The following is a 26,643-nucleotide window of genomic DNA, read 5'->3' as shown; positions in this document are numbered from 1 at the left end:
TTTGGTGTTCATCAATTGAGAATTCTTTGTTTAGCTCTGTACCCCATTTTTTAATAGGGTTATTTGGACCACATAGTTTTTAAAGCATAGTAAGGTGAAGGCAATAGTTCATGTCAGGAAGGCTGGAGGAGTTACTGCAGAGTTGTTTACATATCTGTCCAGTGAGACTAGGACCTGACTAAACAGTCATTATCGTAAGACTAGGACCTGACTAAACAGTCATTATCTATTTTCTAGCTCCATAACTTCATTACACATTTAAAGCAATAGTTTTATATTATAAATTAGCACAGTTTTGTCAAGACAAATCATCTGCCTTGTATCTTATTATTTTGAAGTCTTGTATAAATAAACTAGTCTATCATTTATTTTCTGTTCTTGTACCTACAGTAAATTGCCCATTCCCAGTTTATGACCTTTATTTACCAGATAGTGACCTCATTCCTAACCTAGAAGAAATGTTTTCCTTGATCATAAATTTGATTCAAGCCTGTTTTCTTTTCCTAGTGTAATTAGCCCATGACAAAAGAAGTTTTACAGAACTGTATTGCAGCTCTTATTCTATAGGGGGATTGATATTACTAGTATTAATTTAGAAGTTCTATAAAATCATTATCAGAAACTATGAAATCATCAATTCATCTACACAGCATTACTACATGAAAGTACATCTTTGTATTGATTCTACAGGAGATCTGCCCAATAGGGTGGGCTCATGCCCAGGAACCATTGGGCTATGTAATAGTGGCAGGAAAGGCATATCAGAAGCCCACAAGCAATCCTGGGATGAAGTTACTAAGGACTCTGCCTGGAGAGTGCACCCATCACAGCCATGCAAAATGGTGGGCCATCTCCAGAAACTCATTTGCTTTCCATAGCCTTTTCTAGATGACTTCTAACAATAGATAACTTATCTGCCTTTTAGAAGCTTTAAGGAACATTGTAATATGCTATTTATCTAAAACATGATCTGAGCAAGTCAGTTTCCTCTTTTCAGTGTCTAATTATCACATGCAGTGGTATATTCTTCTTTCTGAGAATATATCCTCAAAAAATTGATCCTCCTACCTTTTGCCCCCAAATGGATTATGAGATAGGATATGTTTTTATAAATTGATTTCATTTAGTTAATATTTAGTCACACTTTGAGCTTCTAGGAATTTCTGTAGGTTTGTATAAGAGTATACATTAGATATCCCTCTCAAAATTTCCAACTGTACCTGACTGCTTTCCAGCTAAACTAGATGCTCTCAGACCTGGGATCTGATGTGCAGCTACACAAAAAGCTAGGCATAATGATAGGTTTCTAATGCCCGTGTGAACAGCACTAACTCAACTTAGTGGGTTATAAAAAGAGCGTGGACATAGCTAGGAGAGAGAGGTGGGCATGAAGGGAAGACTAGAAGGGATAAATGAGGATGTATATGGTCATATTTCATGATATACAAGCGTGGAAAGGAGGGGAATACACCTGGCTTATTGACATGTGCCTGTGATGGGGACTCAGAGCTGGATAATCCATGAGACTTGCTGGGAAGCTAATCTTATGCAATCTATTAGTTACAGGTTCAATGTGAGACCCTATGTGAAAAATACAGTGGAGAGCAAGAGAGAGAGAGATTCAGTACTAAACTCTGACTTCTGCACACACACACACACACACACACACACACACACACACATATATATATATATATATACACATATACATATATGTATATATATATGCACCCATACCCACATGCACATAAACATGTGCACATGCTTGCCACATATACAGAGACACAGCCTCATATACAGAGAGAGAGACAGACAGATAGACAGACATATAGCTCTATGACTTGACCACTCAATCAATTTTTAGGTATTTATCCAAGAAAAGGAAAAATGTGCACAGAATGATTTGTATAGGAGTTTTTATTGCAACTTTGTTCATAAAACCTGTTATAAATATATGAGTGGATAAATTGGTTCTGCTGCATCTAGAATGTAGATGACCACTTCCCAGTGAAAACAAATGATTGATTGATTGACTTAGCCTCATGGACAGATTTCAGAAACTACAGTAATTGAAAGTAATCAGATATGTAGGGGTATGCAGTATATTGTTTCCACTTAGATAAAATTCCAGTCTCTATTTCCAGAAAGCTAATCACTGGTGGTCTAGGGGTGTGGGGTTGATTCAGAGGTGCATGTGGGAGCTTCTGTGGGAATGGAAGTATTCTAGATGTCTTGAAAACAATGGTGGCCTCATGGGTGTACCTATTGTTACCACTCAGCTAATTGGATACTGAAAATAGTTCTATTTTCTCACATGGAACTTTTATCTCAAACTCAGTTGATAAAGAAAAACAGAACTAAGGTAACTATATGAAATAGAAATGAACATGACATAAGTTAAATCCTCTCCTATCAGGGTCATAAATTCTCTTTAATTGATGTTCAGTAAACAGAAGCATGAGGATACTAACTCATGCAGAGGAAGACGCCTGAGAAATGAGAAAGAAGGAATGAGCTCTTTACTGATCACTGTTCCTTTTCCCCATATGCTTCTTATACTCCATTTCCTGCTGGAAGGGAAAAGTGCTTCAATGGCAATGGAGTCAGGAGGTGGAAGTCGTCCTAGGCCACTCTTTGAAGCTTAATTAGAAAGGGGAAGAGACGTGTGCAGCATTTGTATTGGGGATACTGTCACACCTTTCATGAGGAGATTTTATCTTCATTTCACATATTAATGGGTGTGAGGAATATTATAGTTAGAAGAAGTGAACATCCCTTAGTTCATCCCATCTGATTATCCTCTTTTAAAGTAAATTTCTGAAGACAATTGAAGAGTACAAGTGGTGTGCAGAGAATTGCTCATAATTCAGAGTAGGGTTGTGTAATGCAATTCACACCCCATCTACCCAAAGTTGGTTATTTGTATTGTGGATCCTCAAAGGCAGTATAATGACAGTTCAGAAGCTCTGAGTCCATCTAGCACAGGCAAAGTAAAAACAACAACAAAACACTCACATTTGAGTCCAGTCTAAGGATTGCACTGAGTCACACTTACCAAATAAAAGAGAGAGAGAGAGAGAGAGAGAGAGAAAGAGAGAGAGAGAGAGAGAGAGAGAGAAAGAAAAAGAGACTACATTTGTATTATACTGTATTATTGTAGTGTCTCTCAACATATTATATTATGCACTTTCCATCCCAACACAAAAGAAGTAGATGTTACCTTACCCAACAGATGTATTTGCTGTCTCCATCTGACCCTGCCACCCTATGGCGATTGCAGTTGGTTCACACTATAGGGCCTGTACAAGTTTGAGCTTAAAGACAGCACTCTGATGGTGGAGGCTCTGTTTTTCTCATTGTTCCCTCGCTGTCTGGACTTAGAAAGAGAATTTTTCATAAGGTATGTTTTGTAGTGAAATAAGCCATTTTACAAAACCAACCAAAATTGGGACTTTGAGCTAGCTATGGTGACCATCCCAGCTATTGAAGACCCGTGTGAAGATTGCAAATCTGGCACCACTTTCCATAAAAACCGTAGCTCGGAACTGAGTGAACTGGGGCTACAGATGTTAGCTCAGTGTTAGAATGCTTGTAACATACACCAGAATTGCTTCATGCCCCAGTGCTGTTTATAAAATGGTGGCTCTGGGCTGGAGAGATGGCTCAGCCGTTAAAGGCTAGGCTCACAACCAAAAATATAAAATGGTGGCTTTGTGTCTAATGGTGTTTAAATGGTGGCTTTGTGTCTAATGGGTAATTTTTACAGAGAGACTAGACTGCTCACCATGAAGTTTTGAATTATATAAATTAGAGGTTTAAGTGGGGAAAGAATGGTGTATCTGGATCATATAGTGATGCTGGTTTTAGTTTGGAGGAACCTCTGTACTGGTTTCCTTAGTGCTTCTACTAGATTATCAACAAAGAATCATTTCCCCCCACCAAGTGAAAAATGTTCTAACTAGGAGAGTTAGAGAAGCTCAGTGTTGTTTTGATTTGCATTTCCCTAGTGGCCAAAGTTTCTGAATACTTTCTCAGGCAGTTACCGCTAGTTCTTTTGACAAGTGCCTTTGCAGTTCACTTGACTGCTTCCTGATTGCACTGTCTGTTCTTTGATGTTGATTGTTGATTTCTTTTTGTGTTCTGGGAATTAATATTCTATTGGCAGAAAAGCTGGTGAGGATTTTCTCCCACTCTGTAGGCTTTCTCTTTATTCTCTCATAATTGGCTGCAAGCCCATTTGTTGACTTTTGCGTATTATTTCCTGAGCTCTGCAGTCCTATTCAGGAAGTCATTCTCTATGCCTAAAGCCAGAAGTGTTTTCCCTGCATTTTCTTTTGGTAGTGACATAGTTACAGGTCTTACATTCAAGACTTTGGCCTATTTTGAGTTAAGTTTAAAGAGAGATTTAGGTTCAGTGTTCTGCATGAGTATATCTGGTTCCATTTGATTAAAGGCTGTCAGTCAGAACACAGTTCAAGAATGGAGTCGTGAGAGGGAAATTCTGAGTGCTTGTGAGAAAACTCCAGGAGAACAAGACAAGTCTTGTGACCTCAGCTTCTATAAAACATGGAATTGCTCTTGGAATGTGCTTTCATACCCCTTCCAGGTACAGCAAAAAGGAGTTTAGATTGTTCATTACAACTGAAGATTGTCATTTGTATATATGGAAAACAAGTTTTCTCCATGTGAAGCTTGTCCTTGTGATTATATACAGCTTGAACTCATGAGAGCTTTACTCAGGTGACCTTTCTTAACCCATGGGGTATATATTGTTTGATGCTCTGAATAAAATAGGCTATTGTATGAGACTTTATTTAGTCTAATTCATTTTTTTAATTTATTTTATTTATTTCATGTGTATGAGTACACTGTAGCCCTACAGATGGCCGTGAGCCATCATGTGTGTGGCTGCTCTCCGCCCCGCTAGCTCCAGCCCCTCTTGCTCCGATGTAATTCACTGTAGCTGTCTTCACATGCACCAGAAGAGGGGGTCTGATCTCATTACGGGTGGTTGCTGGGATCTGAACTCAGGACTTTCGGAAGACCAGTCAGTGCTCTTACCCACTGAGCCATCTCGCCAGCCCCAGTCTAACTCATTTTTAAGCTCCACCCTCCCAGGTCAAACTGCCAACTAGAACAGTAAACAGGTGCCTTTTCTCTAATTTGTGGGGGTTTTGTTGTTGTTGTTGTTGTTGTCGTTGTTGTTGTTTTGAGATTTGTTTATTTTTCTTTTGTGGACATGAGTATTTGCCTGCATGGATGTATTTGCACCATACCAGATCCCCAGGAACTGGAGTGACAGATGGTAAGCTTCCCATGGGGTGCTGGGAACTAAACCTGGGTCCTCTGAAAGAGCAACAAATGCTTTTGACCCCTGAGCCATTTCTTCAGATGTACTATTTTATCTTTCCTAGGTCTTGTATCTCCAGGGTTGTCTCTCTTTCTGATTTCTTTATTGTTTCTATTTTCATTTTTAGATTCTGCATGGTTTTGCTCATTTCCTTCACCTGTTTGATTGTGTTTTCCTGTAGTTCTTTAAGCGATTTTTGTGTTTCCTCTTGAAAGGCTTCTAGCTGTTTGCCTGTGTTCTCCTGTATTTCTTTGAGGGTGCTATTTATGTCTTTCTTAAAGTCCTGTATCATCATAATGAGAAGTGATTTTAGATCTGAATCTTGTTTTTCCGGTGTGATGGTTTGTTTAGGACTTACTATGGTAGGAGAATTGAGTTCTGATGATGCCAAGTAACTTTGCTTTGTGTTGTTCATTTTCTTAAGCTTCTCTCCCCCCCCCCCCGCCACCTCCCCCCCTCTCCCGGTCTGGTTCTCTCTAGTGCTACCTGGCCTTGCTAAATCTAACAGGAGCCTGTCCTTCCTGTGATCCTGGTTGTGTCAGAACTCCTCAGAGTCAAGCTGTCTCTGGGATCCTGGGATCCTGGGCTTGTTAGAACACCTGGGAGTGGAGCTTCTTCTGGGTGTTTTGGGACTGCCTGCAGAGTTTGCTCCCAAGGTTTGCTCAGGGCACCATCCTAGACAGACTGGAAGGAACCTGAGCCACTGGGCTGGTGGAGTTCTTTTGTGCCTGGGTCCCAGTTACTCCTGGTATTGGGACAGATGTTGGGTCCTCCTCACCTCTGATCCTGGGCCTGTTAGAGTGCCTGGGAGTGGAGCTTACTCTGGGTGTTGTGGGACTGACTGGCTGTGGAGCTTGCGCCCAAAGTCTGCTCAGGACACCAGCCCAGAGAGACTGGAAGGACTCTAATTTGTGTTTTTAATATCTTTATTAAGAAGTAAAGATCTGAAGCTGCTTTAATCCCAGGAGGCATAAACTCAGGAGGCAGAGGGAGGCAGAAGGAGGCAGAGGGAGGCAGAGGGAGGCAGATCTCTGAATTGAAGGCCAACCTGGTTTGCAGATAGTTTCAGGACAGCCAGAACCACACAAAAGAAACCCTGTCTCAAACAACAAGAACAACAAGAAGAACAACATAAGGATCTGGAGTGTACAGATCTATTTCTGGATTCTCTATTCCATTTCATTGGTCTCTTTTTATGCAACTTCCATGCTTAACAACAAAATTTTGCTTGTCATACATGTAAAGATCAATATTGATATGCTCCTCCTTTTGACATGAGATCTTAAGAACTTTTCATTATGCATAAGTGAAACTCTGTGTTCAGTGAACTCTGGCTTCCAGTAGTTCCCTTGCCCAGAAGCTGGCCAACTCTATTCTGCTTGTGTCTCTGAATTTGAAACTTCTGCTTCCCTCACAATGAGTAGTATCTATCCAAGTCAGTCTTCCTTTTTAAAAATGAGTTGTTTGTTTTGTTGTTGCGTTGTGGGACTTTCTGTATTCTGTATATCTCTTACTAGATAGACATACAGTTTGCCAATTTTCCTACCATTCTTTGGTTCCCTCATAGCAGTGTTGATTATGTAGGTTTTCACTCTTTTATGCAATGGTCTCAAACCTTTGAACCTTCCTGTTTTATCTACTGGGTCTAACTTGACAAAGTCTTATTTTATTTTCACTTTGCACCCAGTGTTTGCTTGATGTGTTTTTAAGGGCCCTTGCAGAACTTGTGTTTCACATCTGTCATGACACTTTTCTTGGCATTGTGTAGGACTTTCAGCTTCCTTCCCTGCTGTTTTTAAAAACTTTCCATTATGGAAATACAGTTTTCATTCAAACACAAAACCATAGAGAAAATTGAGAACCAGAGAACACCAAGGAAGCAGTACTATCTCTGTGTTGTTTGCCTTTCTTGTTATATTAACCTTTCCTTTAAGAAAGGAAGGTGATTTCAGGGAGGAGGAGTGCTAGGGAAGGGATGTCAGGTTGGAGAGATGGCAAAATGAGATGAGGTTAGCTTGTCTAAATGGAATTGCTCTTGCATTCTGGATGCTACACTGCGAGTGTTTTATTGTTGATGCTCCTGTTGGTCAACTGGAACATGAATTCTTCCCTTGTATACTGTATAGCAACAGCGTCCATATTGCCTCATGAGCAGTATGAGGCTGGTCTAATGGACAGGCACTGTTTACATATCTTCATAAGCGTTTATATTACTGCCAGGGAGAAGCCTGGTTAGTGGTGGAGGAAGCATGGCAAGATTCAGAAATAAATCACCAGATTATAAGACCCATACATTAAATCTTCGTCATGCTGTTCATTTGTGAAAATACTGCCTTCCAGTCAGGTTTGGTAACTTCCTGTTTGAAAGTGTATTTGAAAAGTGATGATGTTGTCTGTCTGACATCACTGAATTCGCCGACTGCTCCCTCAGGGGAAGCCAGGGCTGTGTGATGATGTTGTCTGTCCGACATCACTGAATTCGCCGACTGTTCCCTCAGGGGAAGCCAGGGCCGTGTGAATGAGGTCTTAGGCTGTTTTGCCTTTGTGACAAGTTTTCTTTCTAAACTTCTCTGTGTGAGAATATACTGATATCCACAAACATTTTGTGTCTGTTATTCATAGGGATTTCGTGACTGTTGTGTGGCTTTATGAATGCCAGGATTTTAGAGAAGAATAGAATAGCAATTCACTAGCCTTGTGAGCTGAGTTAACTTATCTGTGATATTATACAGTGTTACCTAGAACACCAGAGTGGATCTACAGAATTTTTTTTTTAATTTCTCAGCAGTATATTGCAAGTTAATAAAAAGTAATTATGGATGCAGAATCTCCCAGCCAGATGCCTGATGGGGCAGTGGTATTTCGATAATGAGCTTCATCAATGCTTTCTACCAATGATATCAGCTTGAACAAGCTGCAAGACAGGTATTTCAGGCCATAGTCAGAGGGCAGCTGATCTTTGGAATAAATTACTTTTATAGGTAGGCTTTTCATTAGACTAGAAGATGGATCACTTATCTTTACAGACACTTTTGCTTAGGGATCCAGTTTGACTTGATATTTTGACCTAAAAATTTGATAAATTTTAACAAAACTAAAGTATTACATGTAATCCTGCCTTATTCTTGTTCCCTCTTTCTTCTACTGTCCTCACTCCTTTTATTGTAGTATAATTTGCATATCATAATATTCATCTATTGTAAAGCTTTAAGTTAAGTGGATGTTGTAAATAATCAAATTTCTAAAGTTCTGGAACTCATTACAATATAATTTTATTAAACATCTGTATCATTTCACCCTGTTCCCATAAACAGTTCCAGAAAATGACAGTCTGCTTGTCTTCACAGGTTTGGTAGTTCTAGACATTTCTATAAGAAGAATCTTAAAATATACATTATTTATACCTAAAGTCTTCTGTTTTCTATATATTTACTTTTTTTATGCTGTAACCTGTCTCAGTGCTTTGGTTTTTCTTTGCTGAGTAGTAGTATTCCACTGCACTAACACTTTGTGTTGTTAGTCCTTCCTAGATATAATACGTCCACCCTTGATAGAGTAACATCACAGTCCTCAGAGCTTTCTCTTTTTTTTTTTTTTTCCTCAAAATGCCTCCCCACCTATTTGCCTGGTTGTCTTTAGAACTAGGTCTGGCTGAACTTTCTCAGATTTTGTCCCCAAGGCTCTGTATTGGGCAGTTTGTATTCCTTCCCTTATTTAGCTTGCCTTTAATTACAAAGGTGAGTCCCTGACCTGGGCAGCAAACATTCTACTAAACGAAGAAGTTGTGTCCAGAATATGCAGCTAAATGGGTGTAGGATTTCATTTTTATAAACAGGTACGTGTTTTGAAATGACCTGCAAAGATGCAGAAATCATATATACTTGAAGATTTCTGCATTAATTATGAAGTCAGCCTTTGAGTTCTATGGCTAATGCCTGGCAATTATGTGAGTATCACATAAATAGAAATGTACCAGAAGTTTGTATTGGCAAGTGCCAGAAACACTGGAAAGTTTAGTGAGTCATGATACCTGCTGTTCAAAGTGAAGCCATACATTCCTTTAGCCTTAACTTAGGTGCTAATACATGCAAAACTTTTAAAAGTAAGCATAGTAGAGAGTGAGTTTGGAGAGTAGGGAGGGGTTGTTACCATGGATGCCCCAGGAGGGTATGGTGAGGACTTTCGTAAAACACTGGATTACTGGGCAAAGAAATTATTTGATTCACTCCACCTTTTAAAACACTGACCACAAAATAGATAACATAATATAGGTCAAGAATAGATAGATAGGCGGCTGTTATGGAACATAGACCCCTGAGATATTGGTGCTATGGGATAGAGTAACAAGTCAAAAGGTGACAAGAGCCTAAACTAAGAATGAGACTGGGAGAACTGGTTGATGACTGGATGAAGTGGAAATAGAGGCCTGATCAGTGAGCCCTAGGTTGCCTGTCTTGAATGGGTGATTGGAGGTGGACCTGCTGAAGTAGGGTGTAGGAGATGGACAGCTGGACTCAGGAAGATCGGACTTAAGAGTCCTCAGATGATCTTGGACCTGAGTTAAGAGACTTGAGAGTCTTTTTGTTATGTTTTTCTGATTAGAAAGTGGAGTGTAAAGAGTGAGGGCTGCTCTTTCCATAAGAGGTAGATTGGTGAAATGGGACAGGAGGGTCTTTCAGTAGAAAGTCAAGGGTAGGCTCCAAGGAGAGGTGGAGCATTGTTTAAGAGAAGCAGCTACATAGAAAATATGAACATGTATTTGCTCATGTATGAGGCTCTGGGGCCAAAGAAAAGCACTTTTATGTTGTGAACAAAGTCATCAATTCAGTTGACAGTGAGTTAACAGAACTTGGAGGGAGGGCATGTTGTAGTTACTCTGAGATGATTCTTCATCAGGATTGAAGCACTGAGAAGCCAATCACGTTTATGCTCAGAAACTTCAAGTAGAGTCAGCCAGGATTGTTTCCAGTTCTGTGATGGTTTCTTTATCAGATTCACGACCTGAGCAGGCAGGCTGTCTTTCCTTTTCTGCTGTTTTGCCTGATGACTCTAATGCCAGCAGGATACCTCATTTCTTAATATCTCACAAGGGTAATTTTATTTCATTTTTATGGAGATGATTTGTCAGTCTTGTAGTTTCTTTAGTGCATTTAATATTAAATTTTGTCTATAACAGCCATTTTAGGGAAATCTTGATTTAAGTCCAGGCTGCTTATGCCAAGCTATTTAAAAGAAGATGACATTATGACTTCCCCTACAATTTACTTTCCTTAATAGTTCATTTAATACACATTGTTTGGGTGGCAGTAAGGCCTTGGATTGACTCTAGAGGTGGAGTGAGGAAGTATGTTTGCAGTGTAAGGTGGAGTTCAGCTGTCTTTGATCCTTCGGCCAAATCCAGCCCATCTCTTATTTTATCTGACCCACAAACTGAGAAAGAAAAAAAAAGAAGTATTTTTGAGATAATAATTTATTTACATGAAGTTATAAGAAAGACTACAGAGAGGTGCTATCTACTCTCCATGTGAGTTCCCTGTAACTTTATGCAAAGCTACAGTACAACAAAGATAGCATTGATGCTGTCAAGGTAGGACATTCTTGCCACAAAAAGACCTTTTGGCTACACTCTTTCCCCCTAGACTCCCATCCCCTCTTAAGACCTGGAAATCACCAATCTGTTTCCTGGTTCAATAGTTTTGTTATTTCTCAAATGTTCTATAACTGGAATGAGCTGATTGCACTCTGTTTTCTACTCATGCATTCAGGTTCTTCTGTAGTTCATTCTTATTGTTAAGATATCCACAGCTGGTTAGTTATTCATCTGCTGAAGGACAGAATTATTTCCAATTTGGGCTATTATGAAGAGACTGTAAACATTCTTGTGAGCACAACTTTTGGTCCAGCTTTTCTATATACTTGTGGACATTTGGCATTGGCGCTGGTTTTGTTTTCAGTTTTTATGTTTTTTTTTTTTAATTTTAGCAATGTAAACAGGTATGTGACGATGTCTCATTTTTATCTTAATCTACATTTCATAGTACTTAATGTTGATAGGGAAGCAAGAAAATCATGGTATCATCCTGAGCTAAATAGAATTCTAGGCAACTTGGGCTACATAACGAGATCCTGATTTAGTAAGTGAGAAAAGGGAAAAGCATTATCTTTAGCCCATAGATTATATGTAAATATGTTATTTCCAAATGTTAAGAGATTTTCCTGCTGGATACTTTGATTATGAGGTGGTCAAACAAATGATTTGTATGGTCCCAGTTCTTACAAACTTGTTGAGGTTGGTGTTGTTACAGGATACGGTGTATCTAGTGTGCATGAGCTTTAAAAACAACCCCTTTCTGCTGTTCTTGAGGCTTAGAGTTCTTTACCTGTCAAGGCATATTGCTTATTTTAACTCATTTCCAGTAAACATATATTATATATATGTTTTTATTTAAGTGATTTCTGTTTTTTTTTCTTACTATCAGTATCTATTTTATATGGGGACATGGGCAGTACATGTGCATGTGGAAGCATGAGGTTCATTTGGGTGTCTGCCTCTATTTCTCTTCACCTTAGCTTTTGAGGCAAGGTCTCTTCTTGAAACTAGATGAATGAAAAAATAAATAAGGAAGGACATGACTGTTCCTTGGTATGGTGGAGGAGGTTTACTGTAGATTAAAGAAAGAACATAGTCTGAGGCATAAACATCTGGGAGAGTCCATCCTGAACATGGCCCTGAGCTGGGCCAAGTAAGGAGAAGGGAAACAGGGAGAGGGGAGAGCCAGGAGAGTAAAGGGCAGACAAAGGGGCCAGGTAACCAAAATGACTGGGCTATCTAGGGAAGGGCAACTAGAGGAAGAGCAGCCGAGCTCCTGGGCTGGAGGAGGTTAGGGTGGGGGCAGTGGATGTTATAGCAGCTGCACCCTGTGTTAGCATTTTGTCTAAGCTCTGTCCCACAGTTACCTGGCAACAGCCAGGTATGCCTGACTCACTATAAAAAGGGCTGCTTGCCCTCTCCACTCTCTCTTGCTCTTACCTTCATTCTCCTGTCTTCTCACTCCTTCCTCCCTCTCTCCATGTGCTCATGGCTGACCTCTACTTCTGAACTCTTAACTCCCTCTCCCTCTGCCTTTCCCTTTCCCTCCCTCTCCTCTCTGCCTTTCTGTCTGTACTACCCTCTTGACTCCCCTTCCCATGTGCTGAATAAACTCTATTCTATACTGTACCATTGTGTGGCTGGTCCCTAGGGGAAGGGATGCCTCAGCATGGGCCCACAGAGGCACTACCTTCTCCCATACCGAACCACACATCCAATAAAACATATCCCTCTTTATCTTTTTATAAACACTTCACCCTCTAACAAACTGGGAGTGCTGGGAGAACCTGGTGCCAAGTCCACTTTGATATGTTAAATAGGCACCTCAGTTAGCCATTTGTCTCAGGTTTGAGACCTGACAGCCCAACCATTTAATAAGTGATTGGGGGACAATGTAATCTTTTCTATGATTGCTTCCTCTTGACATTAGAGCAGCTTTGTTGGGAACCCAAGAAGTGTCCAGCTTTGCCATATTTAATGCAAGCTCTAGGTAGGATTCTTCGGTGCCCATTATCTTCTTTGGAGGAGATTAGGTATGCTAACAGCAGCTGGTATGTTTATCACAGATATCTGAAGTGCTTGATGACCATGTATTAAGTGCATCTAAATAGGCAAACTGCTTGTTTCTAATTGCTTGCTTTCTGCTTAACTTTGAAAACATATACAGGAAACTAAATAAAGTTTACTACTGTAATTAATTGAGACTGCTGATCCTCCTACAGGATCGCCCTTCTCCTCAGCTTCTTTTCAGCCTCCCCTAATTCAACAACAGGGGTCAACAGATTCTGTCCATTGGTTTGATGCAAATATCTCATCTGACTCTTTCAGCTGCTTGTTGGATCTTTCAGAGGACAGTCATGATAGGTCCCTTTTTGTGAGTGCTCTATAGCCTCAGTAATAGTGTGAGGCCTTGTGACTTCCTCCTGAGCTGGATCCCACTTCAGACCTGTGGCTGGACCTTTTTTTCCTCAGGCTCCTCTCCATTTCCATCTCTGTAGTTCTTTCAGACAGAGACAATTATGGGTCAGAGATGTGACTGTGGATGGCAACCCCATCCCTGACTTGATCTCCTGCCTTCCTGCTGGAGGGGGGCTCTATAAGTTCCTTCTCCCTACTGTCTGGCATTTCATCTAAGGTCCCTCCCTTTGCGTCCTGAGAGTCTCTTACTTCCCAGGTCTCTGGTGCATTCTGAAGGCTCCCCCCAACTTCCTGTTTCCTAAGGTTGCCTGTTTCCATTCTTTCTGCTGGCCCTGAGGGCTTCAGCCTTTTTCCCTCACCCAGTACCAGATCTGGTTCCCCTCTCCCTCCTACTTCCTCCCCCAACATCCACTTTCCCTCCCAGGTCTCTCCCTCCCTCCCCACTTGTAATAGCTTTCTTCTCTCTCCCAAGTGGGACTGAGGCGTCCTCAGTTGGGTACTTCAGCTTATTTAACTTTTTGAGTTCTGTGGACTATATCTTGGATATTCTGTATTTTTTCTTTCTTTCTTTTTTGACTAATATTCACTTATTAGTGAGAACCTACCATGCATGTCCTTTTGGGTCTGAGTTACTTCACTCAGGATAATATTTTCTAGTTTCATCAATTTGCCTGCAAAACTCAGGATGTCCTCATTCTTAATAGCTGAGTAGCATTCCGTTGTGTAAATGAACCACCTTTTCTGTATCCATTCTTCGGTCGTGGGACATCTGGGTTGTTTCCAGCTTCTGGCTATCACAAGCAAGGCCACTATAAACATAGTGGAACACGTGCTCCTGTGGCATGGTGGGGCATTTTTTGAGTATATTCCCAAGAATGCTATTGCTGGGTGTTCAGGTAGATCTATTTCCAGTTTTCTGAGGAACCTTCAGACTGATTTCCAGAGTGATTGTACCAGTTTGCAATCCCACCAGCAATGGAGGAGTGTTCCTCTTTATCCACATCCTCACCATTGATCTTAGCCATTCTGATTGGTGTAAGGTGGAATCTCAGGGTCTGATCACTAAGAACTTTGAACATTTCTTTAGGTGCTTCTCAGCCACTCAAGATTCCTCAGTTGTGAATTCTCAGTTTAGTTCTATACCCCAGTTTTTGATTGGGTTGCTTGGTTTTTTTGGACATTAGCTTCTTGAATTCTTTATATATTTTGGATATTAACCCTCTATCAGATGTGGGGTTAGTGAAGTTTTTTTTTTTTTTCCCAATCTGTAGGTTGCTGATTTGTCCTATTGACTATGTTCTTTGCCTTACAGAAGCTTTTCAGTTTCATGAGGTCCCATTTAATTTACCCCTGTGCCAATGAGTTCAAGGCTCTTTCCCACTTTTTCTTCTATTAGATTAAGTGTATCTGGTTTTATGTTGATGTCCTTGATCTACTTGGTCTTGAGCTTTGTGCAAGGTAACAAATATGTGTCTATTTTCATTTTTCTACATAGAGACAGCCAGTTAGACCAGCACCATTTATTGAAGATGCTTTCTTTTTTCCATTGTATATTTTGGCATCTAGGTCAAATGTGTGGTTTTATTTCTGGGTCTTCAATTACTGTCTCTATGCCAATACGGTACAGTTTTTATCACTCTCTTTAGTAGGGCTTGAGGTCAGGGGTGGTCATTCCCACACCTGTGTTTTTATTGTTAAGAATTGGTTTTGCTATTCTGGGTTTTTTGCCTTTCCAGATGAATTTGAGAATTGCTCTTTCCATGTCTTTGAAGAATTGTGTTGGGATTTTGATGGGGATTGGCCGTTTTTACTATATTAGTTCTGCTGGTCCATAAGCATGGGAAATCTTTCCATTTTCTGAGATCTTCGATTTCTTTCTTGAGAGACTTGAGGTTATTATCATATAGGTCTTTCATTTGATTGGCTAGAGTTATCCCAAGATAATTTATATTATTTGTGACTATTGTGAAAGGAATTGTTTCCCCAGTTTCTTTCTCAGCCTGTTTATCATTTGAATAAAGGAAGGCTACTGATTTATTTAAGTTAATTTTATATCCAGCCACTTTGCTGAAGTTGTTTATCAGCTGGAGCAGTTCTCTGGTAGGATTTTTGGGATCACTTATGTATCATCTGCAAATAGTGATACCTTAATTTCTTTGCCAATTTGTATTCCCTTGATGTCTTTTTGTTGTCTTATTCTTCTAGCTAGCACTTTGAGTAGCATATTGAATAGATATGGGAAGAGTGGGCATCCTTGTCTTGTCCCAGTTTTAGTGGGATTGCTTCAAGTATGTCTGCATTTAATTTGATATTAGCTGTTGGTTTGCTGTGAATTGCTTTTATTAGGTTTGGGTATGGGCCTTGAATTCCTGATCTCTCCAATACTTTTAACATGTAGGAGTGTCAAATGCTTCTTTTGTGTCTAAGATGATCTTGTAATCTTTTTCTTTGACTTTGTTTATATAGTGGATTATGTTAATGGATTTTCATATATTGAACCTACCTTGCATCCCTGGGATGAAGCCTACTGGATCATGATAAATAATGATTTTGATGTGTTCTTGGATTCTGTTTGCAAGAATTTTATTGAGTATTTTTGTATCGATATTCATTAAGTGATATTGGTTTGAAGTTCTCTTTTTTGATTGAGTCCTTGTTTGTGGTTGAGGTATCAGAATAATTGTGGCTTCATAGAATGAATTAGGTAGTGTTGCTTCTGTTTCTACTTTATGGAATAGTTTGAGGAATATTGGTATCAGGTTTTATTTGAAGGTCTGATAGAATTCTACACTAAATCCATCTGGGCCTGGGTTTGTTGTTGTTGTTTTGTTTTGTTTTTTGGGTTTTTTGTGTGTTTTTTGTTTTTTGTTTTTTGTTTTTGTTTTTTTGTTAGGAGGTTTTTAATGACTTCTTCTGTTTCCTTATGAGATATGGGCCTGTTTAGATATTTTACCTGCTCTTGATTTAACTTTGGTATATCGTATCTGTCTAGAAAATCATCCATTTCATCTAGATTTTCCAGTTTTGTTATATATAGGGTTTTGTAGTAGGATCTGTTGATTTTTTTGAATTTCCTCCATTTCTGTTGTTATGTCTTCCTTTTCATTTCCCATTTTGTTAATTTGTATACTGCCTCTGGGCCATTATTTAGTTTGGCTAGTGGTTTATTTATCTTGTTCATTCTCTCAAAGAAACATCTTTTGGTTTTGTTGATTCTTTGTATTGTTCTCTCTCTCTCTCTCTCTCTCTCTCTCTCTCTCTCTCTGTCTGTCTGTCTGTCTGTCTCTCTCTCTCTCTCTCTCTCTCTCTCTCTCTCTCTCTCTCTCTCTCTCTCTCTCTCTCTCTCTCTCTCTTGGTTGATTTCAGCCCTGAGTCTGACTACTTCCTGCTGTCTACTCCTCTTGGGTGTTTGCTTCTTTTTGTTCTAGAGCTCTCAGAAGCTGTTAAGTTGCTATTGTAAGATCTCTCCAGTTTCTTTACCAGGGCACTTAGTGCTATGAATTTTCCTCTTAGCACTGTTTGCATTGTGTCTCATAAGTTTGGGTATGATGTGTCAACATTTTCATTAAATTCCAGGAAGTCTTTATTTTCTTTCTTTATTCTGTCCTTGACCAATTTATCATTGGGTAGAGAGTTGCTCAGTTTCCATTTGTATGTGGGCTTTCTGTTGTTTTTGCTGTTAATGAAGACTAGCCTTAGGCCATGGTGATCTGATAGAATGCATGGGATTATGTCAGTCTTCTTGTATTGGTTGAGGGTTGTTTTGTAACCAATTATATGGTCGATTTTGGAGAAGGTACCATGTGGTGTTGAGAATATGGCATATTCTTTTGTTTTTGGGTGAAATGTTCTATCAATATCTATTAAATCCATTTGGTTCATAACCTCTATTACTAGTTTCACTGTGTCTGACCTGTCCATTGGTGAGAGTGGGGTGTTGAAGTCTCCCACTATTATTGTGTGAGGTTCAATGTGTGTTTTGAGCTTTAGTAAAGTTTCATTTATAAATATGGGTACCCTTGCATTTGGGGTATACGTGTTCAGAATTGAGACTTTCTCTTGGTGGATTTTCCCTTTGATGAATATGAAATGTCCTTCCTCATCACACTTGATAACTTTCAGTTGAAAGTCTCTTTTATTGAATATTAGGGCGGTAACTCGAGCTTGTTTCCTGGGACCATTTACTTGGAAGACCTTTTTCCATCCTTTTACTCTGAGATAGTGCCTATCTTTGTTATGGATGTGCATTTCTTGTATGCAGTAAAATGCTGGATCTTGTTTGCGTATCCAGTCTGTTAGCTTATGTCTTTTTATAGGTGAGTTGTGTCCATTAATATTGAGAGATATTAAAGAGAGATGATTGTTGGTTCCTGACCTATTTGTTTTTGTAGGTGTCTTTATGTGCTTGTGGTTCTGTCTGTTTGGCTTTGTTGTGAGATGCTTAATCTCCTGTCTTTTCTTTAGTGTAGGTACCTTCCTTGTATTTTCTTTCTAGGATCCTCTGTAGGTACCTTCTTTGTATTGGCGTTTTCCTTCTAGGATCCTCTGTAGGGCTGTATTGGTAGATACTGTTTGAATTTGGTTTGTTCTGGATATTTTGTTTTCTCCATCTATGTTGATTGAGAGTTTTGCTAGGTATAGTAACCTGGGCTGACATTTGTGTTCTCTTAGAGTCTGCATGAGCTCTGACTAGACTCTTCTGGCTTTCATAGTCTCTGTTGAGAAGTCTGGTGTAATTCTTATAGGTCTACCTTTGTATGGTACTTTGGCCCTTTTCCCTTGCAGCTTTTGATATTCTTTCTTTGCTCTGTTCGTTTAGTGTTTTGGTTATTATGTGAGGAGAAGATTTTCTTTTCTGGTCCCATTTATTTGGTGTTCTATAGGCCTCTTGTACCTTTATGGCTCTTTCTTTAGGTTGGGGAAGTTTTTCTTCTATGATTTTGTTGAAGACATTTTCAGGTCCTTTGAGCTGGGAATCTTTGTTCTCCTCTATTCAAATGATTCTTAGATTTGGTCTTTTCATTGTGTCCTGAATTTCCTGGATGTTTTGGGTTAGGAGTTTCTTATGTTTTGAATTTTCTTTGACAGTTGTATCAGTCTCTTCTATGGTATCTTCTATACCTGAGATTTTCTCTTCTATTTCTTGTATTCTGTTGGTGATGCTTACATCTGTAATTTCTGACCTCTTTCCTGGATTTTCCATTTCTAAATTTGTCTCCATTTGTGTTTCCTTTATTGTTTCTACTTCCACTTTTAGGTCTTGGACCACTTTATACAATTCCTTCACCTGTTTGATTATGTTTTCCTGTATTTCTTTTAGGGATTTTGTTTGTTTGTTTGTTTCCTCTTTAAGGGCTTCTACCTGTTTACTTGTATTTTCCTGTATTTCTTTCAGTGTGTTATTTATATTTTCCTTAAAGAACTCTATTATCTTCATGAGATAGGGTTTTAGGTTAGGTTCCTGATTTTCAGGTGTGTTGGTGTATTCAGGGCTTGCTGGGCTTGCTGTGTTGGAGAACTGGGTTCGGAAGATGCCCACGTATATTGGCTTCTGTTGCTTATGGTCTTGCGCTTGCCTCTCTCCATTTGGTTATCCCTGGTTCTTGTCTGGGTAGCTCTGTCTGTAGTCTGCCTCTTTTGTCCCTGGTTGCTTCTGGTCTCCTGGAAGGCCTGTGGCCCTGGGTGTAGCAGACCTCTTGTGGGGCCTTCCAACAGGCAGAGAAGCTGATCATTTGTTGGCCTGGCTGCAGTAGATCTCCTTGGAAGCCTTCAGACTGTTGAGTCTTCAGTGGAGCAGTTAAGCTGTTGTCCCATGTGAAGCTCTTTTCCAGAGGGGCCTATGGACTGTTGTTTCTGTTTCCCTGTGTCCAACAGAACTTCTTGACAGCTTTCAGTTTGTCAGGTCAGTTGCCGTGCATTCCACAGATCCCCTGGGAGGTCTTCAGACTGTGGTATCTGTTGCTCAGTTGCCCTGTGTACAGAGGAACTTCTGAGATACCTTCAAGCTGTGGCATCTTCAGGGTTGCGACAAGCTAGTGGCCAGTTGTTCAGTTGCTCTGTGTCCAGCAGATCTCCTGGGATACCTCAGGCTGTGGTGGCAGTTGCCTGACTGCTCTGAGTGCAGTGGATCCTCTAGGATTTCTCAGGATATGGTATCTCCAGCTTGCAGTCTGCCCCAACAGAAAGGACCGGCGGGAGGGGAGTTGTATTGGGGGGGGGGGGGGGGGGGGGGGGGGGGGTGGGTGATGGGTCCTGAGTCCACTGGGCTCCCAGTGGCAGTTCTGGGACTTTGGGGGAATTCTTACCAACTGCTCTGAGTGCTGTGGCTCTTCTGGGATGGCTCAGGATATGGTGTCTTCAGGGGAGAAGACTAGCAGGGCAGGCTAGGACTTGGCAGAAGGCCAAATATCAGGGTTTTTTTGTATGACTTAGTTTATTCAGATATCTAAAGCTTAACAAAGTAAGCAAAGACAAAGAACCTAGATAAATATTACTGCGAACTTGAATAGACCTCAAGAATTTATAAATCTTACTTATCAAATACATGCTGTTACTTATCTAAATTTTCTGGCGCTCAACAGTTAGTGGAGACGTAAGTAGCTAAGTGTAAATCTGTAAGTCAACTCATGCTAGTCTTAGTAGACCTTTCTAACCTTAAGATTTTATCATCATACAAAATCCATACTTACCCAAAATATTTTTGGAAACCTACTATTATCTCCTTATTCTAAAAAGGAGATATAATGATAAACAGAGCTCATTAGGACTAAGAAGTTTTATAAATGCTGGTTAATGCCACATGGTTAGTCACATTAAGATGGAGAAGTCACATGGCATGTGCTCTTTAACCTTAGTAAAAGGGCTGCTGCTCATGTAGTTGGATGTTTTGGTTTTTTTTTCCAAAAATTTATTTATTTATTATATGTAAGTATATTATAGCTGTCTTCAGACACCCCAGAAGAGGGCATCAGATCTCATTACTGATGGTTGTAAGCCACCATGTGGTTCCTGGGTTTGAACTCAAGACCTCTAGAAGAATAGTCAGTGCTCTTAACCTCTGAGCCATCTCTCCAGCCCATAGTTGTTGTTTTCATTTTGTTGAGGTTGTCAGCCAAGATGGAGGAGAGCCACATGGTTGTTTTTTAAGAATTTCTATTTTCCTAAACAAGAGTTGAATTCAACTTACACACACACACACACACACACACACAGACACGCACACAAACACAACACACAAACACACAAACACATACCCTAGAGTTGAATTACATATACTATGATATAGCAAATTAAGATTACCTATATATAGTTTTTTTTAACTGTTAACTTTTTGCTACAATTTTTAAAGTAACTTTTGTTACAGATTTTACAGATTATTTAACCATACCCAATGAATTTATAAATCCTGAGATAAACACTATTTGCATAATTTTAAAAGATTTCTTAAGAGCAGAGCACAGAGAAATAAATCATAGAGATAAAAGATTTAAGAGTAGAAATTTGAAAAACCTTAGAGCTAAAATACTTTGGAATCATTTGCTTGTGTGTTGGCAAATGTTGTTAAAATCTGTAAGAATTTGAAACTGGCTTATGCCATCTTTGGCCATAGAGCCATATATATGGAGGCCAAGCCATTTGCAGTAAGACAACAAGGTTTTAATAAAAATCTCTGAACCTGAGGAGTAAGGGATGTAAACAAACTCTTTCGTAGGGAGAGTTCCAATATGCTCTAAGAGGGAGTTAAGAGACAGAACATTGTAGTCATGAGGGACAAGGAGAATAAGCAGGAACTCCACCTGATGGAGGGTTCCAATGCCAAGAGGGAGAGAAATCCAATGTAAGACTTCCAGGACGGACAAGGTCACAGAGGCCAAGAAGGACTTAAAAGAGCTTCAGGATTTAACAGGCATCTGCTAGAGGGATGCAAGTAAACTCACAATGTACAAGCCCAGGAGGCCACTAGGAGAGATAGTGCTGGGAGCTCTAAGTGGGGGGAGGAGGAGGCAAAGAAAGGGTCGTAGGCCCAGGAGGGCCTAGAGAAGCGGCAGAGACTTTGAGGAAAGAGCTGAGAGGGAACAGAGTCACAACATCTAGAAGCTCTGCCCAAGCAGGTCCTTCTCTATAGGAAGGCTTAAGGAAAAGTCAGAGCAAGCAACTTCAAGGGAGAAGAAACTCCAGGAGAGAGCTGAAGAGAGACTATGAGGGAACAGAGGGAATAAGTGCCATGGTGACAAGAATCTCAATCCAGGATGTTCCCAAACAGACTGGAGACTGGCCTGAGAGAAATGTTCCAAACACAAAGGAGAGATATCCTTTCCCATGTGGTAGGGGCCCCAGTAGGGTGAGAGGAGTGTCCTAAAAGTAGACAAAAGTAGGCAGTTCTCTGGGAACACTTACCTAGTTGAGGAGGAAAGACAAGACATATTGAGTAGAGCTTGTAGAGGAGAAAACAACTGAAAAGGTAGACTATGAGGGGCTTTGAGGAAGAGGGAGAGGAGTCTTAGTAAGTAGGGAGTTCCGGCATGATGGGGTCCCAGAGGGTGTAGCCAGGAGATGCATATGTCGTGGGTGCCCTTAAGAGAATAGAAAGTTCTAGGAGCCAGAGAGAGGACACTCACTGAGTAGGCAAGAGATGGATGGTTAGAGTATGTGGAAGGAGAAAGCTGCTGAAGATGCAGACTCTAGAATTTGGACTCAAATGTGGTGGTTTGCAAAAGCAAACAGAAACAAACCTTAGGAGAGTCAAGTCAGCAGCTTGGTTGGTTTGGAGAGGCCAAGTCTCATGGAAGAACTCATAGTTTCAGCACAGATGAATGAAAAAAAAAAAGAAAGAAATGAAGTATAGGACTGCTCCTAGGTGTGGTGGGGGAGGGGTTATTATAGATAAAAGGAACAGACATCTAAGAGGGTGCAGGGTGAACATAACCCTGGGGTAGGCCATGTGAGGCAAAAGGAAGCAGGAAGAGGGGAGAGCCCGGAGACCAGGAGAATAGAGGGGCAGGCAAAAGATCCAGGTAGCCAAAATGGCTGGGTTATCTAGGGAAGGGCAACTAGAGGAAGAGCAGCCGAGCTCCTGGGTTGGAGGAGGAAAGAGTATTGGGCGTGGTATGCCAGACACACCCTGTAACAGGCAGGGACTAAGGGATACTGGGGAGAACCTGGTAGCCAGGTGTACTTTGATATGTTAAGTAGGTACTCAGCCATTTATCCTGGGTTTGAGACCTAACACTATGATTTATCAATTAGCTGCATTGGCTAGATGGCCAGTGAGAAAGAACATGGGATCCTCCAGTCTTCACCTCCAGCAGGAACATGCTGCCATGTCTGACTTTACATGGGTGCTGGGGCTCAGGTTCTTGTGCTTACTTGGAAAAGCACTTTATCCACTGGCCCACCTCCCTAGCTCCTGATGTCTGTTTTAAATCATTGGTACCTTTTATAATTCTGTGCACTTTTTGTAATTCCATGTTTTATACATCAAGTTAAAAATCTTGTGCTTTTTCTCATACATTCCCTCCTTGCCTTCTACATGTCCCTTTTCTCCTTTTGCAGCATCAGCCACTATGTGATTGTCATGTCCATGACCATCTTTCTGGTATTTCTTAATGGCCTGGCACAATTGCTCACAACAAAGAAACTCCAACTGTGTGGCAAACCCAAAAGCCATTTTATGTGATGTTGGTGAAGCCATTAATCAGCATCTGCATCCTGATTTTCCTTCTTAAAGAAAAGTCCCACCAAGGATTCAAGAAAATGGATATTGGACCAGCAAGATGGCTCAGCGGATAAAAGTGCTTGTAGCACAAGCTGACAACCTGAGTTTGATCCCTGGAACCCACACTGGAAGGAGAAAACAGACTTCCAAAGGTTGTCCTTTAGTCTCCAAGTACATGCTGTGATATACGCACATACCATGCACTTGCACATATGTCATGCACATATACATCACATGCATACATGATAACACTGCAGTTTTAAGAGATGATGGATTATAATGCACAGTACATTCTCTCCTAGAGAATGTTGCATCTGGCATTCTGGATTTATAGGTGTTCTGAAATAATGGTTTTTCTTTTGTCTGACAGCTTTCCCAGTAATGTTTGAGAGTACCTACAGCCCTTGGCTCCTCACTGTCAGCTTCATGTACCTGTGGGGATAGTATGACACTCTGCAAAGTCATCCCCAAATGGGGACTGAATGGAATCACAGGTTACAACATAAACCCAGCATTGACTGCTGGAGCATGTGATAATTTAAAAACAAGTGGGGCTGCAATTTGGGATTTACTGAGCCTCAGAGCAAAGCTGTCTGCCAGGCTTTGCCATTTCTGTTCCTGCAGTACATTGACTTGTGCCTCTCTGTACTGCTTCCGGGGTTTTCATACCCAGTCATCTAGCAAAGCTTTCACCTCTACATTTTGTCAATTTCTGGATCATCTTCAAATTTTGGGGGACTCTGCAGCTTTGTTAGTTATTGTTTCAGTGTAACTCCCCAAATAGTGGCTATAGTTTCCTGACAGTATCATAAAGACTCAAATTAACTTGCTACTCTTTTTGTCTTGAAATTCTAGATAGACCAAAGACCAGCCATCTCATTACATTGAGCTTTCCCTTTGTATATTCCAATGTATGAGGTAATTTGAGAGTAATTTTTATTCAAGTTTTCCATAAATTGACCTATACAGTGTAGAGTTGCCTGTACAATAATGTTATCTGCTTTGGTGATATATTGCTGATATATATCCTATTTAAAAAAAAAAAAAAACAGTTGCTTTTTTGATTCAAGTTGTAATATTACTAGTCTACATTGATGACCAAAAAATTCTTTACAGGTTATTAAAGTTTTCAGATTGGCAGGTAAGGAAATATATATCTGGAAGAGTAAGCTCAGCTGAGCAAAATATACTTTATTTTCTACTGATACAGCAGGAAACCCATTATGGTGCATTAGAAAAGAAGTGCTGGTCCTTGTGAGGCAGAGGCAGGTGGATTTCTGAGTTCGAGGCCAGCCTGGTCTACAGAGTGAGTTCCAGGACAGCTAGGGCTATACAGAGAAACCCTTTCTCGAAAAAACCAAAAATTAAAAATTAAAAATAAAAAATAAAATAAAAAAAAAGAACTGCTGGTCCTAACACAGGCTTCAGCATCACTGTGGAACAGTTTAGGTGGGAGCTAATGAGCTGCTGCAGCAATGCTGACTCAGGCAGAACCACGACCCAGCTACCTTCCTGGACCCTCAGGTGACAGTTCTGATCCCATTATATGAACACTTACTATTTACCTTTATACAATTTAATTCACATTCCTCTTCTACAGGGGTTAATTTTAAGTAAGTGTGTGTGTGTGTGTGTGTGTGTGTGTGTGTGTGTGTGTGTTTTCATGCACATGTGAGCACAGGTACCCTCAGAGTCCATAAGAGGATGTTGGGATGTTGGATTACTGAAGCTGTAGTCACAGGTTATGAGGTTGTGAGATGCCTAACATGGGTACTGAGAACCAAACTCAGGTCTTCTGCAAGAATAATATTTACCTTTTAAGTACTGAGACATCTCTCCAACTCCAGAATTAATGTTTTTTAAACTAACATTATAAATGGTGCTTTCTGCCTTGTACTTTTCATTGTGTCCTCCAAAGTACATTTTTACCTCTGAGTTGCTTCCAGTCTGTAGAAGGCACTGCTTCTGCAATTGCAGCGCTCCCTGCTACACTCAGCAAGATACTCACATTCATTGGGAGAGCACTCTTTCCTCTGGCACAGTGTTTCTCATATCTTGAAGTGTATATCTTTGCATTGAATAGCAGAAGTAAATGAGATTTAGGCAAAATTTTTATTTCTTTTTAAGGCATTTTCTTCCTTTCTGTTAATATTATACTAAGTTTCAAAATGAAAACCTACAAAATGTGCCAATTAGCATTGTTTAAATTAGTAAGTGCTTTAGGAAAGTGGGGATAAACTGGGCATGGTGTCCGATACCTGTAATTCCAGCACTAGGGAGGTGTAGGCAGGAGATCATGAGTTGAAGGCCATAAAAAATTAGACACCAGCCTGCACTTCTAAAACCTTATGTTTTCTAAAATGATTTCATGTAGACATCTCAAGGTGAAAATAATTAAAATAATGAATGACAGATGAAAAACATACTGTGTTACATGAATCATGAATAAATCTTTGCTACTAACTATAATGGCCATAATTTGCTAATAAATTCCTTGTGTTTTATTATTTAGTGTATAAAGTCGTAGAACACAAAGTACTTTCTTACATCTTAGAAAAAATATATTACAAGTTGATGTGATAACACAGGCCTGTCTATAATCCCAAAGTTTATAGGGCTAGGAGGGGCATCACATGCTCCAGGTCAGCATAGGCAACACATGTTACGGGAGACCCTGTGGTAGGGAATAATGAGGTGGTAGGGGGCTGTTGTATTATAAATTGGCTGTATGTGAAGGGTGATGTAACCTAATTATCAGGGAACTGAACTAGAAAGTGACTCATTAGTTACAATATAGCTTTTCCTGAAAACCTCATTCCAGATTTCATGCTACTTACTCAGTCCTCCTCTCTGCTACCACCTGGGCCTTTACATAGTGCTAGCATTCAAGGGTTCCTTTGCTCTTCCTTTTGAAACAAGTTTCTAATGCTAGTAGTTGAGGGGTTAGTGAAGTGCTGCACAGTCATACCTTTAGAGACAGGCAGCAAAGTGTTCCCCTTTCCTTGTGGGAACCAAGTGAGCTCCTGTCCATTAGATGCCATCTCATCAGGAAGCTAGAGAGAATGACACTGAACCAACTCAGTAATGGAGAATTCCCATGTCCCACTAGTGCTCCTGAGCCTTTAAGAGAACAATGGTAGCTTGGTCAGGGACTCTCCTTTCCTCAATAGTTCGTTATGCCAACAGTGTCCTCATTCTCTCTAAAACACTTCAAAGTGCTTAAAATTATTGTGCTGTGTGCTTTCAGTCCCTGGTAATGTCTTGACAGCATTTCCCATTTCTTCCCTGGTATAGTTTATAAAAACAGATTTCTCAAAGTAATTCTATTAAGAAATAAAAATATTTAAGGTGTATATACATGTTACTAATTTTCTGTAGTACACTAAAATAGATTGGTAATGGACTCACCATTAGAATTATGATATTTATGTGCACAAACTGGATTTTGAAAATTGTTTCAAAGCATCACTTATTGATGAATAAATATATGATAATAAAATAGTTCCCTGACTAAGTATTTAGGAAATATCTAGGTTAGAAGATTTAAAGGTACATTTCTTTTTTTTTTTT

The 26,643-nt window shown here is 40.0% G+C and overlaps 1 protein-coding gene across 8 annotated transcripts in view; it reads left to right on the top strand.

Moving 5' to 3' along the window:
* The window catches only part of Pign (phosphatidylinositol glycan anchor biosynthesis class N), a 128,914-nt gene extending 103,351 nt beyond the window's left edge, over positions 1-25,563 (top strand). For 6 of the 8 annotated variants that reach the window (XM_031379798.1, XM_031379781.1, XM_031379770.1 and 3 more), the window contains one exon: positions 22,911-23,034. In XM_031379798.1, coding sequence (XP_031235658.1) covers positions 22,911-23,034 — 124 coding nt within the window. Of the gene's footprint in view, positions 1-22,910 lie in introns of all 8 variants that reach the window. The other 2 variants (XM_031379807.1, XM_031379741.1) reach the window with 1 other exon arrangement.
* Positions 25,564-26,643: the final 1,080 nt, after the last annotated feature.

The sequence above is a fragment of the Mastomys coucha genome, unplaced genomic scaffold (genome assembly GCF_008632895.1).
Source record: "Mastomys coucha isolate ucsf_1 unplaced genomic scaffold, UCSF_Mcou_1 pScaffold1, whole genome shotgun sequence".
Taxonomy (NCBI): domain Eukaryota; kingdom Metazoa; phylum Chordata; class Mammalia; order Rodentia; family Muridae; genus Mastomys; species Mastomys coucha.
Note: the sequence above shows the minus strand (reverse complement) of the source record. Positions and strands in the feature narration are given on the sequence as shown.